We start from the raw sequence: 18,302 nt of genomic DNA, 5'->3' as shown, positions 1-18,302 counted from the left end.
CGGACATGCACACTTTTGGTTTTGTCCAGGTCACGTTGCTTGGTCTAGCGGATCCTGGCTCTGACGTGGTCACGTGATCCACTTCTAAACCAATGAGGTTCCTCGGGGACAGGTTAGGTCGGGGCACGATGCAGTTGAAGGCTGCTGCACAGATAGACTTCCAGTACACTGGACAGGTAAGGGGAGAGAGGGAGAAGGAGCTACAGAGAGAGAGAGAGAGAGAGGGAGGGGGGTTAGAGAAGCACAGCAAGGCATTCAAGGATTAATAACACAGACGTGTGTGTGTGTTCTTATGTGTCCGTGTGTGTGTGTGTGCAGGGCCCCGTGGACCTGGAGCGAGGGGAAGGCGAGGAGTGCGAGGAGAGCATGGAGGTGTTTGACGACAGCAGCTCCAGTCCTTCTGGAACCCTCAGGAACTACCCTCTCACCTGCAAGGTCCTCTACTCATACAAGGTAACGCACGCACACAAACGTAGTCACACTCACACGCACACAAACGTAGTCACACTCACACGCACACACACACACTCTCTTGATCCCTCTCACATAGTCACCGAGTTACACCCTCATACACGCTCGCCGCCCTACAGCCACTCCCAGAAGCCTAGCTGCTGCACTCACCAGCATCATATGTAACATTAGAGCTATGAAATATGAGTTCTCAATAGTCCTTTATATGGACCTCTCCCTGCCATTCTTTCTCCTGTACTCCTTATCCTCCCTTCTCTCTCTCTCTCTCTCTCTCTCTCTCTCTCTCTATCCGTCCCTCCCTTCCCAGGCGTCCCAGCCTGATGAGTTAACCATAGATGAACAAGAAGTGTTGGAGGTCATAGAGGATGGAGATATGGAGGACTGGGTCAAGGTAACGACACACACACCCACACACACACACATTTACACACAACACCAGATAGACAACCTACCATAAACACTCACTTACATAACCCAGTTTCAACCTCCAACCTTTATATCTATGTGTGTGTGTGTGCGCACCAGGCTCGTAACAAGATAGGCCACGTAGGGTATGTACCTGAGAAGTACCTCCAGTTCCCCACCTCCAACAGCCTACTGAGCATGCTCCAGTCTCTGGCGGCGCTCGACGCACGCTCACACACCTCGTCCAACTCCACCGAGCCTGAACTCCACAGCAGCAGCCTCAACGGAGACGCCAACGGTGAGGACACGCACTCACACACAGACACACACACACGCACACAGTAACACACACTCACACGCACGCACACACTAACACACACACTCACATGCACACACGCACACACTCACGCACACACACACACACACATGCACGTACACACACACTCGCGCACACACTGCATATTTAGAAAGCCATACCTGAAGTTAGGGAAATTATTTCCAAAATATTTTACTCACACTGACAAAAGGAGGTCTATGCGCAATTACAATCCTACCGACCTAAACCCCGACACACACACACACACACAACAAGCACATACTGTAAAGCGCTAGCGCATCAGCCCGACCAGAACAAACAAGACAATAAGCCCCCCTCCCTCCCCTCGCCCTCCTCCACCAGTGAGCTACGTGCGGGCGCTGTACGACTACGAGGGCCAGACGGACGAGGAGCTGACCTTCCCCGAGGGCGCCGTCATCCGCCTGCTCAGCCGCGACACGCAGACGGACGACGGCTTCTGGGAGGGCGAATTCAGCGGGCGGGCGGGGGTGTTCCCCTCCGTGCTGGTGGAGGAGCTGACGGAGGACGGGGAGAACGGCGCCGACACGAGGGTGGGTGCAGCGCACACACTCACACACACACACACAGACATTACACACACTCACACACACACGTACATTACACACATTCACACACACACACGTACATTACACACATTCACACACACACACACACGTACATTACACACATTCACACACACACACGTACGTTACACACATTCACACACACACACGTACGTTACACACATTCACACACACACACATACATTACACACATTCACACACACACTCACACAAACTCTTATGCAGATGGAAGATTAGACATTTATGGTAGCATTACAATGCAAGTGCAGTGTGAATGGGTGTGCGTGTGTGTGTGTGTTTATCCATACTTGTTATGTCTAGAGGTCTGATTGGGGCAGGAGGGGTCCTATCCTTCCTGTAACTAAGTATGTTCTCCCAGTCCCGATAAGGCCTGGCCGGGATTAGGAACCAGCCTATCACAGCACACAGGAACGCCGTTATCTCTGTTTGTGTTCTCCCCTGGGTTGAAAGCTTCCTGTCGCTGAGGCTCCATGGGAAATGGAGTCTTTTAGAATGATCAAAGAACGTCCTCGATTCGGCTGGAACTTTTGCTAAAAAATTAAAAAACTCTCTCTCTCTCTGTGTTTCCCCCCTCGCTTTCTTCGTTTTCTCCCTCCTCCAGATCTCTCCCTCTCAGAGGACGCCCTCCCTGCTCCCGCCCCTCCCCCTGTACGACCAGCCCCCGGCCGGCTCCTACGCCAGCCCGGCCACGCCCCCGCCCCTCCCCCGCTCGCCCTCCGTCAACGGGGACCACCGGCCGCCGCCGCCTCCCTCGCAAAAGGGGCCCGTGCTCAGTAAGAGGCCAGACACACGCGCACACACGCACACTCGCAGGGCTCCACACAGAGCTTACCGACTGGAAAGAGTCACCGACCCATTTTGATCAACCTAGTGGATTACACGGCGATGATGGGTGGTGTCGTTTAGGGTCCTGGGAGACTGTCGAGCATACGGGTACTGTTTTAGCATCTTGTTTGCTGACGGTCTCTCTCTCCCTCTCTTTCTCTCTCTCTCTCGTCCTCTCTTTCTCTCTCTCCTTCTCTCGCTCTCTCTCTCTCGTTATCTCTCTTTTTCTCTATTTCTCTTTCTCTCTCCTTCACTTTCTCTCTCCTTCTCTTTCTCTCTTTCCATATTTTTCTCTCTCTCTCCGTCCCCCAGACCACAGTGCAGGTCTGAGTCCTTTATCTCCAGGGTTTCAGCAGCCGCCCCCACGCCCCAGCCCCGATAGCGTGGGCCCCAGCAAGCTACGGCCGGTAAGGTCCCCTCCACCTCCACCACCCCCACAGCCTTTTGTTTGCAGAGAGGACAGACGGAGCGTCTCCGTGTCTGACTCCTTGTCTCCCCTCATTGTACCTCATTCCCCTAATTCTACTTCCCACACACAGGTGCGTGCCGCCCCCCCTCCCCCCAAGCAGCACGCCCGCCGGCAGGCGGAGAAGACGGAGGAGGTGGAGATCACGCTGGTGTGAGGCTGGGGGGGGGGGGGGGTGCCCTGAGCTGCACCCTGGACCCCCCTCCACTGGGAAGAGGGGAGGAGACCTGGACCGCCCCCGAACGCCAGACGGCTTCCTCTCCTCTCCCATGAGACTCTCTGTGGCCTCGACCTCGTCGCGCCTCACCGTTGTGACCGAAGGAATTCAGCCGGGCGGAGTAGGAGGATGATGCAGGGGGTGGAAAGCGGTGGAACCGGGACGTGAGAGTCTGGAAGAGGGAGGGGCTTATCTGTGTTCCTCCCCCCCCATTCACGCCATATATAGTCATATCATACGTATTTAATGTGTATTAGTACAGTACATTACTGTTGTCATAGGAATGCTCAACGTTTTCTATAGCCTAACCCGCTGAATGGAGTATCTATTTGATATGTAGTAGTCTATCCATATTGCGACCTGAAAGGGCATTGTACATACAAAATAAGGGAAGGGAGAGATGATGGGGGGGGGGGGGTGGGCAGACTGAGAGAGAGAGAGGGGTTTGGGGGGGGCTGGACCCTCCCTGGACACATTGCTCTCGTCTTGAGTTTCTTCTCCATCCCCCCTTCCCTTCTACCTCCACCCTTCTCTTTTCCCTCCGACAGGCTGTTTGTTTATTGGCAGTCTGTTTGAGTCCCCCCCCCGTGCTCCCTCACACACACACACACAGATACATGCCCTCTGTGCTTCTCCCTCTGTTAAACAGCGTGTGTTGGTTTCCCCCTAATATTTCGTTCCGCGCCGGAACCGCAGGGTAGATTGGTCAGTGGAACTGTTCTAAATGGTGAAATGGCTGCTTTCTAATCCAATCTTCTCTTAGACGTTGGTGTTATCTGTTGTTACACAGCAGCGCACAAACACACGCATACCTGTGCTGCTTCAGAAGACTGCCCCAGCTCACAGCTCCAGACCTGCTCTAACCACCTACCTACTCCCGCGAACCATTCTTCAATTTACAAACTTTGGCAGACGAAGCAGGCAGCTGTCTTATTTTCGCTGTGTTCTTTCTTTTGCGTTTGAGAGCCGTTGACCTTTGAACCCCGAACGTGTCAATCAACTGCTCGACAATGACAGCGCGGGAAGATGGAGGTGAACTGAGTTTCGGATCTCTGAGCCCCCCGCCCCGACCTTCCACCCCAGCTACCGAGGAGGCTGCATAGCACTTTTATTTATTATCTTCTCTCGTTTCTCTGCCACTGTTGTTTTCTTTGGTTTTGATCATTGTTAGCTCTTAATTTCACTGCACCTCTCATTGTCTGGGATCTGATTTGAGTCTGAAACATGAGTTCAGATTCCCAAACTCCTCCTGATTGAGCCAGAACACGGGGACAGTGTGTCTGTCTGTCTGGCTCCTTGTCCATCTGTCTGTCCTTCCGTCCATCCCGCTGTAAGATTGTCTCCATCTTGTTTCAGTGTGTCTGAAAGCTGTCGTTCCCTCCCCTTGTTCTACTCATAGAAGGAGAGAGAGAGACACCGGCAATCTGAGATGCAAGCCATGTGTTACTCCGTGTGAAAATAAAGATTTCAACAACACAATAATAAGGGATGTATGTAAGAATACATGGACAAAATGGGGATTGGGTTTTTAGAAACTGGCGTGTTTGGGGAATGATTATGACGAGTACAGATGTGGCGGGTAAGATCTGGGTTCAGCTGGTTGCAGCCGCCCCAGCCTGCGTGTGTCTGCCTGTCGGGAGAAATGACTCTGAAACTCTGACTTCCGAGATCACCCGGAACCTTCTTCCTGCGTGTCATTGCAGACGGGAAGCCGACCCCTGCTCAGTGCAGATGGACGACTCTCTGCAGATGCCCGCTTGATCTTTCTAAGATCTTTAGAGTGTTTATCAAACTTGTTTTGAAGTTTATGGTTTACAGCGACAACCTCTATCCTGTCAGAAGTCCGTCCTCGCCCTGACGACTGACTAAACACACACGACTGTATCCCATCACTTGGTTTTCTAGCTACGGCTCTATAATCCTGAAAAAGAGATGTCCTTAGTTCCTGTGGGTTTTATTTTGTTTCTTCTTATTTTGTTTTGGTTAAAAAGAAAAAAAATATTTCAGTTGATTTGGAGATGTTTCAGAGCTGCTAAAAAGGATGTGGTTGAACAACAGGCCTTTTTTGTGGCGGTGTCATGATGACACTGTTGAGAACAGGCACAACATTATTTCTGCTTATTATTGGCTGTAAAAAAAAGTTTGTATTTATTGTGTACAAATGTTAAATAATAAAAGATACAAAAGTCTATCGTGAGGCGTCGTTTGTGTGTGTGTGTGTGCCGACGCGTGTGTGACCCAGTGAAGGGGCGTGATTATAAACAACAGACCCAGAGTTCCCTGAGAGGAATGCGAGAAGGCAGAGGAGAGGAAAGTGTTGGAGTAGGACCTGCTGTTCAACGTGTCATTTCTGTGTCAAGCCACCGTGTCCCGTTTCGGAGAGACTCATGGAAGGTTCTGAAGAGGGGTTCTTCTTCAGGTCCTCCTGTGTGAAGGTCTACCTGTGCTCCAACCCAGAAGGTAGGTCTGACTGTTAGTGTCACCGGTGTAAGACAGCAAGAGAACTGTGACATGACCTGTGTGTGTGTGTGTGTGTGTGTGTGTGTGTGTGCGCACTAGACTCTGTGCAGGAACGAAGGGCTCTGAGAGAGTGTGTGTTCCCCAGACTGAGGGAATACTGCAGACACACACACGGACTGGACTTCAGGGTAACACCGTCTCTTCCTTTTAGTTTGATACTAAATGTATTACACATTGACTCATGTAGATACTTTATAATAAAGACATGCTTTTATACAGACAAAAACTGCAAATCAGTTTCACGAAAGGTGATGCCAAAGAAAAAGTGATATCCTACAGATCCTTTCTCAGTAGATGTAAGCTAGTGTTCAGTAGAATGGGAGGGGCATAGTTCTCCCAACAACACACTACTCTACTGACAGGAAGAGGAGGGTGGAAAGGGGCTATTGTTAAAATGAAAAGGTGTTGAGTGTTGGAGTTTAGTGTTTGACTTAGCCCCCAGGCTCTAGATTATCTACAGTGTGTTTGAGCTTGTCATTTTCTATTCAGCGTTACCGATAATGAGTTTGATCAGGATATTGCCACAATGTAGGTGTATAAACACCTTTATTCTTGCCATTTAATTTAGTGCATGACCCACCTTGTTGTGTGTGTGTGTGTGTCTGTGTGTGTGTGTGTGTGTGTGTGTGTGTGTGTGTGTGTGTGTGTGTGTGCGTGTGTCCGTGCCTGTGTGCCTGTGTCTCCCCACCCAGGTGATGGACCCGTACGAGGCTACTGACCAGAGGCGCTGGCCAGGGCAGCAGAGCAGGGAGCACGTCCTGCAGGCCTGCAGAGAGAGCTCCCCTGGACCCTTCCTGGTGGTCAGACACTTCCTGTTCCAACCATTGTCAACTCATCACCTCTTAACAGAACACCCTTTCAAGTCAATGTGTAGTATTTCTGTTGAGTATGTGCTTGTGGTTGTTTGTTGTATTTGCTAGACTGCCCTCTTGCAACATGCATCATCTCCTGTTGTCCCCTGTGTGTCCTGTTAGGGGTGCTGTAGGCCTTGCTGGGGGACAAGTATGGACCGGCCTGTCTCCCTGCCCAGATGGAGGTGGCAGAGTTCCAGCAGATCCTTCAGACGGGCCAGCGAGCGGGCGTCAGCACCCGTGGCCTGGAAGGTGCATACGTCCGGGACGAGAACGCCACACCGCCCTGCTTCCGCCTGCAGGGACGATCGCACACACCTCAGCCGCCTGGTGCGCAGGTGAGGGGACAACTCGGAGCATGGCAGACGCATCAAAGGACACTGATAGCTGTAAAGTAGATGGTAACTGTACTTGACGGGTGATTATTCAGTCAAACGGGACGACAGGAGATACAGACAGCCTTTGTGAAGAGATGGGCGGACAGGAGAAGTTGACTGAAGCTTTGAAGGCTGCAGTGAGTCAGTGTGTTCTGGAGGGTCTCATGACCACGGAGAGAGCCCAGACCTACTGCAGATCAGGTCAGGGTTTGTGTGTGTGTATGTGTGTGTATGCGTGTGTGGGTTATACAGTGTGATATACACATATTTCTGGTTTGTCGTGATGTCATTGAAGGATTTTTGTGTTTCTCATCAGTCCTTGATATGGACCTACGATTCGCTCTGGAGAACCGTCCCCCTGAAAACATAATCAACCGGTGCCTGGTCTACGTCCACAAGACCTCCAACAGGAGCAGCCAGAGAGAAAACAAGCTTCTTTCCCAGCTCTGTGACCACTTCCTGCCCGACCTAGTGACTTCCTGTCAGCTCCAGGTCTACACCGCGACCTCGGAATGTGACCGCCGTCAACGTTCCACGCTACCCAAAAAGCTGAGTTACATTGAGGAACTCTGCGAGCAGATACACTCTGACCTCCGACGTTTGATCGCCAGGTCGGTCACCTTGGAAACCGGTCAACGGTCACCGCAGTGTGTTCCCGGTGATGTGTTAGCCAGAGAGCAGGCTGAGTGGAGGGAGTTGTGTTCTATCTTGTCTCGTCTCTACGATGTCAAGCGCCCAGAGGAAGAGGAGGTCAGGAAGTACCTGGATCAGAGGGACATACGTCGCCCTCTACTGGTGGTGGGAGGCCCTTGCACCGGGAAAACAGTGCTGCTCTCCCACTGTGCTTGGCAGGTGGATGAAGGGACCTATCACTCTGTATGAGTTAGTCTGACAGCTGCCATTATCATAAGTGTCCTGACAGCCTGGTCTCTATCTCTTTCTCCACAGGTGAGGTCTTGGCTATCCGACAGGGATCCTGAAGTGATCATCTTTTTCACTGACCTGTCAATCCACTCGTCCCCCAAACACCTCCTCCTCAGCCTGATGTGCCAGATATCTCAAAGCTACAACCACCCTGATCCTGACCAAAGGCCCATCACCAACCCCCTCTATCCCGACCCTAACCTCTCCCTTCCCCAGCTCAGACACAAACTGCTCGGTCTTCTCTCCACCCTCCCTTCCTCCAAGCGACCTCTCATTCTCATTCTGGATGGTCTGAACCTGGGTGGCCACACATCAGATGCCCAGATTATCCAGCATCTTCCCTCTCCCCTCCCGCCCAACGTCAAACTTGTGCTCTCCGTCTCCCCCGCACAAACTGAGACCCTGCGGGCCCTTAAACTACACTACCCACAGTCCTCGACAGCAGACGGCTGTGTGCGTGTGGAGCTGGAGTCGGTGGAGAGGACGGGGTGTGTGAGGATGCTGGCGAGTCTGTTGAGCGCGTCGGGGAGGAAGGTGACGTCGGGACAACAGGCGGTGGTCAACCGAGCTTTGGCCTCCTGCCCTTTGACCCTGTACGCACGCCTCCTGCACATGCACACATCACTGTGGAGCTCAGGTACATGTTCACACGCATGCGCTCACACACACGCATGATGTAACCTAGCCGTCCAGTTAGGAATCCATTTCTCTCTCTCTCTTCCCCTCCTCTCTCTTCTTTCGGTCTCTTAGCAACGGAGGTGACTGAGTCATCCCTCCCTGTGGGAGTCCACTCCAGCATCTCGGCCCTTCTGATGCACCTGGAGGAGAAGCACGGCTCCACCTTGGTTTCTGTAGCCCTGAGCTACCTCACCCTCTCCAGGGCTGGCCTCACAGAGGGCGAGCTCACTGACCTGCTGTCCAGCCATGATGATGTGCTGGCAGGCTATGTCCAGCAGAATGAGGGCCCCCCCTCCAGGTTTAGGGTGCCGGAGGTGGATGTGGAGAGGCTGCTGCTGGATCTGAAGGGGTTTCTGGAGAAGAGGACCGTGGCAGGGGCAAGAGTGCTGTTCTGGGTCAGCAGGCATTTTGGGTTGGTGGTGTGCAAGAGGTACCTGCAAGTCGTTGAGGCCAGAGTTGAGTTTCACTCAGAAATGGCAGACTATTTCAGCGACCGTTGGGCCTATGGGAGAGCTAAACCGTTGGTCATAAACCCAACCACTGGACCCAACCAAACTGGGGCTGTCTCGAACCCAGCTGCAAAAATATACATTGACAGGCAGCCTAACAGCCAACCATATGTGTTTAACACTGTGCAACTCCCCTCCTGCTCTTCCTCTGTTTCTTCTTCTGAGCATTCGCATATCAACTTCCGGAAGCTTCTAGAACTTCCCCATCACTTACAAAAGAGTAACAGAGGGAAGGAGCTAAGGAATGGACTGTTGATTTCACTAGGGTTCCACCAGGCCATGCTGAGAGCAGGACTCCTGGGTGAACTGATATGCCTTCTGGAGGTGGGTGCCTTGTCCAGGGAGAGGGTGCTATTAGCAGGGATGCTAAGAGCCTCCGCCTGCCTTCTCTGGAGCTCCCCCCTGGAGCCACCCACGGTGATGGAGATGAAGCTGCATCCTTTCCTGGGGGTGTGCCCTGGGCTGGAGAGTTATGTTAGGGAGGTGGAGCAGGAGAGGAGGAGGACGGGCAGTGGGATAGGAGCGGTGCTCTCTCCTGCTCCCTCCACAGTTCCCTCCATGCGGTATGTTCTAGAGACAGGGGAAGGAAAGCGTACCGTTACGGCAGTGGCAGGGACAGAGTGTGGGACTGTGGTCATCTCCCTGGGTGACGGTTCTGTCTGGGTGTGGAAGGGGAGCAATGTACAGGAGCTGATGCTTACCCATGAGCCCAACATGTGCTTTGTCAGTGTGAAAAACAGTGGGAGATTCATCCTTATGACAACAAAGTGTAACAGGGTTCTCCTGTGGGATGTGAAGGATCTGGAAACCATTCAGGAGTTAAAGGATACAAGGGGACTTCAATCAGGTCCAGACCAAAATACACATCCAACAGTTGCAGGGTTTGTTGTTTGTGAGGACAGGGTGTGTGTGTGGTGGAAGGGTTTCAACTTTTTAAGTGTGTGGGGACTCCAGGGTGAGCCTCTCACCTACCTGCAGTGCCAGAACACTGTCACGTGTGTTTTGTCCTCCCCTGGTGGTTGCTTATTGTACTGTGGGCAGGAGAAAGGAATGGTCTCCATGTTTGATATGAAGAGTTGCAGTCTTCTAGCGTCATGCTCTGGGCCAACGGAAAATGCCTTCATCTCTGTGATTCTCAGTCAGGATGAGGAGGAAATGGCATGCATTGACCACATAGGAAACATCTTCTTATGGGAGATGACAAACAAAGGGGAGGAGCCCAGTTTCATCAGAGAATGCTATAGCAGGAACTGCTCTACTGCCATTAGAAACATAGATCATTCAAAGGAGGCTCACATTCTCCTGGTGTGTGAAGCCCAGCAAATCTTACTATGGGATACCCATGACTGGGAACAATGGGACCAGTTCCTGGCTCCACAAGGTAGGGCATTCACCCAGGTGATGGTATCCCAGGACAGTCACCTCCTCCTGGCTACGGTAGAGGCCTGTCCCTCAGTGTTGGTGTGGAGGATCACTACAGGCCAGTGTGTTCTCTCCTTAGACACCTGCACACTCTCTAAGCCCCTCACACTCCTCAAAATGGGGTCCACCCTCTGTGCTGTCACTGGAAACGGTAGTCTCACAACATGGGATTCAGAGCTGGTGTATGCTGCAGGCATGGCCCCAAGAATGCAGGCTGGGGTGAGGCAGGTAGTGACTGAGCCAATGGGAGAGAGATCCACTTTCTATGTGTCTGACGGGTCAGAGAGAGTGTGGAGGTGGGACTTACAGACAGGAAGTCCAGAAGCGATATTTCTGCATGACCTCCCTGTGGAAAAGCTCTGCCTTTCTCCAGACGGCAGCCATCTTGTGACTCTGTCAGGGCGCGAAGTTAACGTGTGGGAATGCAGAACAGGAAAAAACCTTCACCGTATCCATTGTGGCAAGGCCAGAGACATCCTGATCACCCCTAATTGGAACATCGGGGTGTGTTTTTCAGAGCATGGTCTCACCAGAGTTTGGAAGCTGGCCACAGGGGCCATTGTCTGTAACATACACCTGTATCTGAAAGATGCCCAGATCTCAACTGAGAGCACCTTCCTGATTGGTCTACATCGAGGTGATCTGCTGGCTGCCAGTCTATGGTCAGGTTCCATCAGTAAACGTTTCTCCTCCTCAGAATGCCCAGAGCATGTTCTGGCCTTCCAGACCCTTCCGGAACACCCTGACTTTGTGATGGTGATGACTGCCTCAGGGGCACTGTACACATGGAGGGTGGCAGAGGAGACAGTGTGCCGACAGTTCCAGCTCCCCCCCCCCTTTCTGTGCCAACCTCAGGTCTTCCAGATGTCCTCTGATGGAAGCTACGCTCTCCTGTCCATTGATGACGATGTCATCACCCTTCTGGATTTCTTCAGTTCCAGATTGTGTTCAGTGAGGGCTGAGGGCCCAGTCCTCAAAGTCTGCCTGGATGACACCGGGCACTATGTCGTCTACATCTCCCAACCTCTAGCTCAGAATAAGGGCTGTACCTGTGACCTGCACAGTGAGCCAGTCCTGACTGTGGTCCGGCTCAGAGACGGGAGCAAAGTAGGGAGGTTGTGTCTGTGTAAGATGCCTCTGACTCTTATGATATGCAAGGAGTTTTTTGTGTATGTTGGGTTTCAGGATGGGTCTGTGGGTGTGTATGCAACCTTTGATGCCATGAGGACCAGAAGAGGGGCTGTCTGGGGAAAGTTGAATCTGACTGGTCTACCGAGGCCATGCCAATGTGACAATGAGCCACTTACATGGTTACCACTAGCAACGCCTAGTACAACATGGCTTGAGCAATCTCAAATGGTCTAGTATTGTGTTCCTCATCATCAAAGTCAGAACTATGAATGTTACACTATTATGTAGGCTAACATGTTTACATGTATTATTATTTTTAAATGTAAATAAAAACAATTGTCCAATAACTTGCATTAAACAGGCCTCATTTGTTATCTTTCATCTTTCGGTTTATGTCGCCGTGTAGGCCGATGTTTTATTCAATCAACACGTTGAATCCCACTGGTTGGGCCTAGCGTTACATACTAAAAACCTCTGCTCGGCATCCATCTTCTAGCCTACTTGTTCTGTACATATAGTTTATTTATATGCGCTGTAACATCAAAACAAGTGCCAGAGATGCGCAGTTTTCAAAACCCGCAAGAAAGCAGAGTGAGGTGTTCACATGATCACTTTAATAATCGCATCATTGCCATTATCGGGTTATGATCGGCGTATTAGTGTTCATGTAAACGCACTCAATGTAGGCATATAGTAGAATGCAAGATACATTTTGTTTGATCTCTTCGAAGCTCCGCTACTCAAGCCTGCAATGTTTTGGGTTGTAAACTACAACTACCATAACAGCAGTGTCAGCGGAAGTCACCAGTGTGCTATAAATTCATTTCCGCCTCCAATGTAATTCCTTTCCTGTCTACGGCCTACAGCAATATGGCGGTGCAAATCTCCAAGAAGAGGAAGGTTAGGACATATTTTGTGTAAAATAATCTTTAGAGGAGATATCTATTTGTGAAATGAGGACAATTCGGATTAGTATTGAGGGCTTCAGGTAATCTGTTATGTTAGTCTGATTCCCCTGCCGTTGTTCTACGGAGGATTGACACAGATGCTACGTGCAATGAATCCTCACTCGGCAAACATGGCAGAGCCTGCTCCGAACTGGCGCTAGGCTTTGTACTTTAAGATTAAATTCGCTTGATGGATGTTGGAGGGTGGCTGGCATAAACTCTTTTATACGCACATTTCTAAAGTTCTAGTAATTGGATCAACACTCCCTCAAATCGGGCAAGTTAGCCAAATCGTTGGTTAGCGGCCGTCACACCGAGTTCGAGATAGTGAGGAGTGCTAGTATAATAGTTAGCTGGTCCGCTATGCAACGAGTAGATTGCGGTATGAATTGTCTAAGGTTAAGTGCGAATTAATGTTGACCGTATGAATTGTCTAAGGTTAAGTGCGAATTCATGTTGACTGTTTTCTCTCTGTCTAGTTTGTCTCTGACGGAATCTTCAAGGCCGAGCTGAACGAGTTTTTGACTCGTGAGCTTGCCGAGGATGGATACTCCGGTGTGGAGGTTCGCGTGACCCCAACCAGGACCGAAATCATTATCTTGGCCACAAGGTGAGCCTCATCTCAGCTGCTGGTACGGTCTCTCGGTTGCTGTCAATGTTGGCCATGTGTCTAGTATGTATGAGTAAAGTTGCAGCTACGGATGTTCATGCAATATGAAAAGTTATAAATCACTATTGACATCATTAGTATTAGCGTCGTAGCTCAACCATAACCGTAGTGACCGAACACCATCTGCAGCACGTGTCTTATTTCCTGAAATGTTCTAGAAACTTGTCTTTTTCAGGACCCAGAATGTGCTGGGTGAGAAGGGCCGTCGCATCAGGGAGCTGACCGCTGTGGTTCAGAAGAGGTTTGGCTTCCCTGAGGGCAGTGTGGAGGTAAAGGCCCCTGAATGTCATAACTATAATTTGACCATTTGGTGGTCTGCCACTGATCCTGCAGTATAAGGGCCGAGTATAGATGTGTTACTTTGAACAAATTTCCCTTCAGTGATGATACGATGACGAGTCGGAGCGGGACACAAACTCTGGGGTTGCTGGCCCGGGGTCACGTTCTGTGATTCTGGGTTCAGTTCCTCAGAGCAGCGTGTCCTTTCAGTTGAAGACATAGAGGCATTTGTCTGAGAAGGAATAGGTTTAAACGAATGACACATTGACTAAAGGATTTATGGTGGTTGCATGTGGTACAGTTTTGCTACTTCTCCTAACCCCTGTGTCCGTCCTGTAGCTGTATGCTGAGAAGGTGGCCACTCGTGGTCTCTGTGCCATTGCCCAGGCTGAGTCTCTGCGCTACAAGCTGCTGGGAGGTCTGGCTGTACGCAGGTAAGCTAGTTCTTTTTAAACATGTTACCCAGAATCATGGTAATACTGCTCTAAACTAAAACGTTTAGTGTTGTAGTCAGTTCTCTTCATAGTTCTAGTTGATCTTGGATGTTGGACTTTTACGTTGTGTGATGTCAGGTTACCCATGACTGAGCAAAGCTTGGGATGGTGTTGGAAGTGTGTTGTAAAAACGCAGTACAGTCTCCCTTCAGTGATGATACGATGACGAGTCGGAGCGGGACACTGTCTCTCTGGGGTCGCTGGCCCGGGGTCACGTTCTGTGATTCTGGGTTCAGTTCCTCAGAGCAGCGTGTCCTTTCAGTTGAAGACATAGAGGCATTTGTCTGAGAAGGGATGGAGATTTTTTTTGATCCTCATATTAAACCCAACAATCTCACTGTCTGGGTCATCTCAACCGTGCAATCCAAATAGGATGTAATAAACATCAACCCAAATGTTATTGGGTCTTCAGTTTGGCACTAAGCAGGTTTCACCTAGAATGTTGAGCTGTTAATGTAGTATCCCTCCCTCCCCCAGGGCTTGCTATGGTGTGCTGAGGTTCATCATGGAGAGTGGTGCTAAGGGATGTGAGGTGGTGGTCTCTGGCAAGCTGAGGGGCCAGAGGGCCAAGTCCATGAAGTTTGTGGACGGCCTGATGATCCACAGCGGCGACCCCGTCAACTACTACGTCGACACAGCTGTCCGCCACGTTCTGCTGAGGCAGGGTGAGTATGGAGAAGAGTGGAGATCCTCCTGCTGGTGTGGAGACACTGGCTGAGGGCATCGTGCCTAGCGTGTAGGACCTCTCAATCACGTATGTGCAGCTGATACTGCAGTGTAGGGACCAATACATGCCAAGTTAGTTACACGTTATTAGTTTTCCCTTCAGTGATGATACGATGACGAGTCGGAGCGGGACACCCTCTCTGGGGTCGCTGGCCCGGGGTCACGTTCTGTGATTCTGGGTTTAGTTCCTCAGAGCAGCGTGTCCTTTCAGTTGAAGACATAGAGGCATTTGTCTGAGAAGGGCAAGGGAAGTCATGTTTCCCAAATTTTAATTCACAAACCCCACTTTAAAAGCAAACAATATCCTATCCTGCCTGGCTATTCTTTGAGCAGTACCTCAGTAGAAGTGTTCAGTGACTCTGGGGTGTATCAGAGTCCCATGATAAAGGGCTCACTCAGTCTAAATATGCCACACATGGAGCCCTGATGTTTTTGGGGTCTACCCTGTCTTGACAAGTCTGCTGTGTTCTCCAGGTGTGCTGGGGATCAAGGTGAAGATCATGCTGCCATGGGACCCCAGTGGCAAGATTGGCCCCAAGAAGCCCCTGCCCGACCACGTCAGCATCGTGGAGCCCAAGGAGGAGACCCTGCCCACAACACCCATGTCTGAGCAGAAGGGAGCCAAGCCCGAGGCACCCGCCATGCCCCAGGGAACCCCAGTACCCACCGCATAGAGAGGGTAAGGAACCACCAGGACAGGGCCTGCTCTTCTTGGAGAGGGGAATGCTCACCATCAGTTTGTCCTCTGGTGAGGTTCCTGGGGTCAAAGCATAGGTTTTAAAGCAGCTGTTCATGGTGTTTACTTTGAGGGCGATTCTCGTATTTGTTCAGCGATTGCGTGATCTACCTTCAGTGATGATACGATGACGAGTCGGAGCGGGACACTGTCTCTCTGGGGTTGCTGGCCCGGGGTCACGTTCTGTGATTCTGGGTTTAGTTCCTCAGAGCAACGTGTCCTTTCAGTTGAAGACATAGAGGCATTTGTCTGAGAAGGGTGTCATGTTGAATTGGTATTGTCTGTGCATTAATACATTCAAAATAGTTGATTGAATTGGAAAATTAATAAATGCATATTTTCCTTAATGAAATCTTTCCCCTGTTCCAGGTTTTTACCCCCCCAACAGATGGAAGCAAGACCTTGTGATTTTTCTGTACAAAAACAATAAAATCCAGAAAATAAATGTTTGGGTGTTGTGTATTCTTAAACTCAGGTGTCATGTACATATTGTGTCTTTATAGCATGTAGCCTATTCATATCCAAACTAGTCATTTTGACAAGCCGATAAAACTATGAATAATGTAAAACAACGGCCTTAACAACTTGTCAAATCCCATCATAGTGATTTTAACCATGAAAATCACACCACACTATTTAAAATTATGGTCAGAAACGCCTGATTATCCTTCCACCCACCGGGGAAAACAGGATTAGGCCACACCCACTGAAGTCTACCTGCGGTTTTACATTCACCTTACTTCACACTCGACAAGACCAGAAGCCGAAATGAGTCTTCCAGACTACAAATCTCCAGGGAAGCAGTCCTCCCCTGCACTTTCGGTAAATGTATTAGTTTTACATTTTGAGTTAGTACAACTCGTCTCATTGTGATTGGCTATGACAGTACACAGGCGCTGGGACAGTCGCGTATATTTAGCAGCATATTTTTCGGTTTAGGATTTTTCTCCTGTTAGCAGAAGGCGACATGCTATAAGTAACACTTAAACTCCGGTCAAAAATGGTTTATAAATTAACGACGTTACTTTATTATTACTGTATTTTTGCAAACTAAGACTAAGCGACGGGCGGTGTCAGTCGGCTAGGCATCCTTGAATTTGTAACAGTAGGGGAATTGGGCCTTATCACCTGTTGATAAAGCGCAAACATCTGGTGACATTTACATTTAGTCATTTAGCAGTAATTTAGGTGACGCCTCTCCAATGTCTATTTCTTGGGAGGCCAACTGAATAAATGACTCATGTCATGGCTATTTTCTTAAAGCAAATAAGTTTGATTATTCCATGTCATTTTGTTGCTTGTGACTGGACCGGTCCTATTCTTCACATTCTTGTTAAATACACTAACTTTTTCCAAGTCATGTTTTGAAATGCCAATTTTCTTGTGTTGACTTTCTCTGAATCAATGTATGGTTGTACATCCTTTCTTCAGCATTCTCCTATAGTGCAACTGAACATCGGTGGCCATTTTTTCACAACAACTTTGAGCACCCTACGCAAACACCCTGGTTCCAAACTGGAAGACTTGTTCAGTGGCCAGCCTAAACTACGCTCAGATGCTGAAGGCCGGTACTTTATTGACCGTGATGGGACACATTTTGGAGCCATCCTTGAGTTCCTGCGCACTGAACGCTTGCCTACAGAGAACGTATTACAGGTAGACACACAGCAGCATAGCAGTCTGCTCAGGCAACTTGACTTTTATCAAGACTCACACTGTGCGTGTGTGTGTTTGTGTGTGTTGCGTACAGGTACACAGTGAGGCAGTCCACTACAACATCAAACCTTTAGTGAAACAGCTGGAGGAGACGCCACAGTTTTTCGGGGAGGCAGTGGGGAGGCAGCCCTTTTTATCCAGATTGCCCAACTACAAGGAAAACATTGAGGTCCCTAAAGTCAGCGTGACTTAATCCTTTCATAATTTCTCACAATGACATTTGCCACTGCTACGCAATGGTGCATGCAATATAGCATGCAACACAATGCACAACTGGTTCACCAACCTCGTGTGTCATGATATTGAGGATATTTAGATCTTTATTGCAGTCTAATTAACATACCTTTAACATGAACAAATGGTTCATGGCCTTGGTGCTACTCCAGGTGCTGATTAGAATCGCCAGAGCTGAGGCCATTGCTGCCCGCCATTCCACAATCATCATCTGTGTGCTGCGGACAGAGGAAGACGCGAGTGTCTATGGTGACGCGATTAACAGCCTGGATGCGGACAAGGAGTCTGTGGTGACCTTCGGCCCCTGGAAGGCTGTTCCCACTGTGGCAGACCTCCTAGACTGCGTCAGGATGGATGTTGAGGCCCAGGGCTACAGAGTCAGTGTCCAGCCCCACAGCACAAACAGGGGGGTCCTCTATAAGAGCTATGACTGCTTCTATAAACTCACATTCACCTGGTGGTAAACTGGTACTGTGTATACTGGCTTGGCTGCAGGAAACTGGGGACTACTGTACAGATTACATTTATTTACGTGCAAAATATATAAGGAAAAAAGACTGATGCTTTCTCTTTTGCACTGTGAGAGAAAAGCAAACACAAAAGGTACATCTAAATACTGTTTTCTGAAATGTGCTATTAAATGTCTTATTAAAAAGAGCATTTTGCATTCTGTAATCCCAAATGTGATGTTCCAAAATGTTATTTGGGGATTTTAACTGCATATGATAAAGAAACTGGAACCAAACCCTTGACTGAGGTTGA

General features: G+C 49.8%; 4 protein-coding genes and 4 non-coding genes across 10 annotated transcripts in view; all 8 read left to right on the top strand.

Annotated features, from left to right (window-relative positions):
- LOC124478250 (F-BAR and double SH3 domains protein 2-like) overlaps positions 1-5,515 on the top strand; it is a 30,108-nt gene extending 24,593 nt beyond the window's left edge. For both annotated transcript variants that reach the window (XM_047036469.1, XM_047036470.1), the window contains 7 exons: positions 319-453; positions 779-862; positions 997-1,174; positions 1,556-1,764; positions 2,420-2,591; positions 2,956-3,050; positions 3,183-5,515. In XM_047036469.1, coding sequence (XP_046892425.1) covers positions 319-453; positions 779-862; positions 997-1,174; positions 1,556-1,764; positions 2,420-2,591; positions 2,956-3,050; positions 3,183-3,266 — 957 coding nt within the window. In that variant the 3' untranslated portion in view covers positions 3,267-5,515. The remainder of the gene's footprint in view (positions 1-318; positions 454-778; positions 863-996; positions 1,175-1,555; positions 1,765-2,419; positions 2,592-2,955; positions 3,051-3,182) is intronic.
- A 79-nt stretch (positions 5,516-5,594) lies between these two features.
- On the top strand, positions 5,595-12,085 carry LOC124478249 (NACHT and WD repeat domain-containing protein 2). Of its 2 annotated transcripts, XM_047036467.1 has the most exons (8): positions 5,595-5,786; positions 5,886-5,974; positions 6,539-6,646; positions 6,832-7,035; positions 7,128-7,275; positions 7,391-7,926; positions 8,023-8,635; positions 8,749-12,085. In XM_047036467.1, the coding sequence occupies exons 1-8, from the start codon at positions 5,714-5,716 to the stop codon at positions 11,970-11,972; spliced, it is 4,995 nt and encodes a 1,664-aa protein (XP_046892423.1). In that variant the 5' UTR covers positions 5,595-5,713; the 3' UTR covers positions 11,973-12,085. The 2 variants fall into 2 exon arrangements, with proteins under 2 accessions (XP_046892423.1, XP_046892424.1); XM_047036468.1 differs by lacking the exons at positions 5,595-5,786; positions 5,886-5,974 and having other exon boundaries at positions 6,556-6,646; positions 6,821-7,035.
- Positions 12,086-12,560: 475 nt separating this feature from the next.
- Positions 12,561-16,035, top strand: rps3 (ribosomal protein S3). The gene is made up of 7 exons (XM_047036417.1): positions 12,561-12,638; positions 13,165-13,295; positions 13,531-13,624; positions 13,974-14,068; positions 14,606-14,793; positions 15,329-15,533; positions 15,960-16,035. Exons 1-6 carry the CDS (start codon positions 12,609-12,611, stop codon positions 15,526-15,528), a joined length of 738 nt encoding a protein of 245 aa, XP_046892373.1. The 5' UTR covers positions 12,561-12,608; the 3' UTR covers positions 15,529-15,533; positions 15,960-16,035.
- LOC124478384 lies at positions 13,731-13,875 on the top strand. The gene has a single exon (XR_006957237.1). It is a non-coding gene; the product is annotated as a small nucleolar RNA SNORD15 (small nucleolar RNA).
- LOC124478383 lies at positions 14,275-14,421 on the top strand. The gene has a single exon (XR_006957236.1). It is a non-coding gene; the product is annotated as a small nucleolar RNA SNORD15 (small nucleolar RNA).
- LOC124478382 lies at positions 14,952-15,096 on the top strand. The gene has a single exon (XR_006957235.1). It is a non-coding gene; the product is annotated as a small nucleolar RNA SNORD15 (small nucleolar RNA).
- LOC124478377 lies at positions 15,702-15,848 on the top strand. Its single transcript, XR_006957231.1, has one exon. It is a non-coding gene; the product is annotated as a small nucleolar RNA SNORD15 (small nucleolar RNA).
- Positions 16,036-16,291: 256 nt separating the features above from the next.
- Positions 16,292-18,261, top strand: kctd14 (potassium channel tetramerization domain containing 14). Its single transcript, XM_047035831.1, has 4 exons — positions 16,292-16,412; positions 17,022-17,246; positions 17,341-17,475; positions 17,693-18,261. The coding sequence occupies exons 1-4, from the start codon at positions 16,359-16,361 to the stop codon at positions 18,002-18,004; spliced, it is 726 nt and encodes a 241-aa protein (XP_046891787.1). The 5' UTR covers positions 16,292-16,358; the 3' UTR covers positions 18,005-18,261.
- Positions 18,262-18,302: the final 41 nt, after the last annotated feature.

This window comes from Hypomesus transpacificus, chromosome 15, assembly GCF_021917145.1.
Source record: "Hypomesus transpacificus isolate Combined female chromosome 15, fHypTra1, whole genome shotgun sequence".
In the NCBI taxonomy this organism is placed as follows: Eukaryota; Metazoa; Chordata; class Actinopteri; order Osmeriformes; family Osmeridae; genus Hypomesus; species Hypomesus transpacificus.
This window is presented reverse-complemented; position numbering and strand designations above follow the sequence as displayed.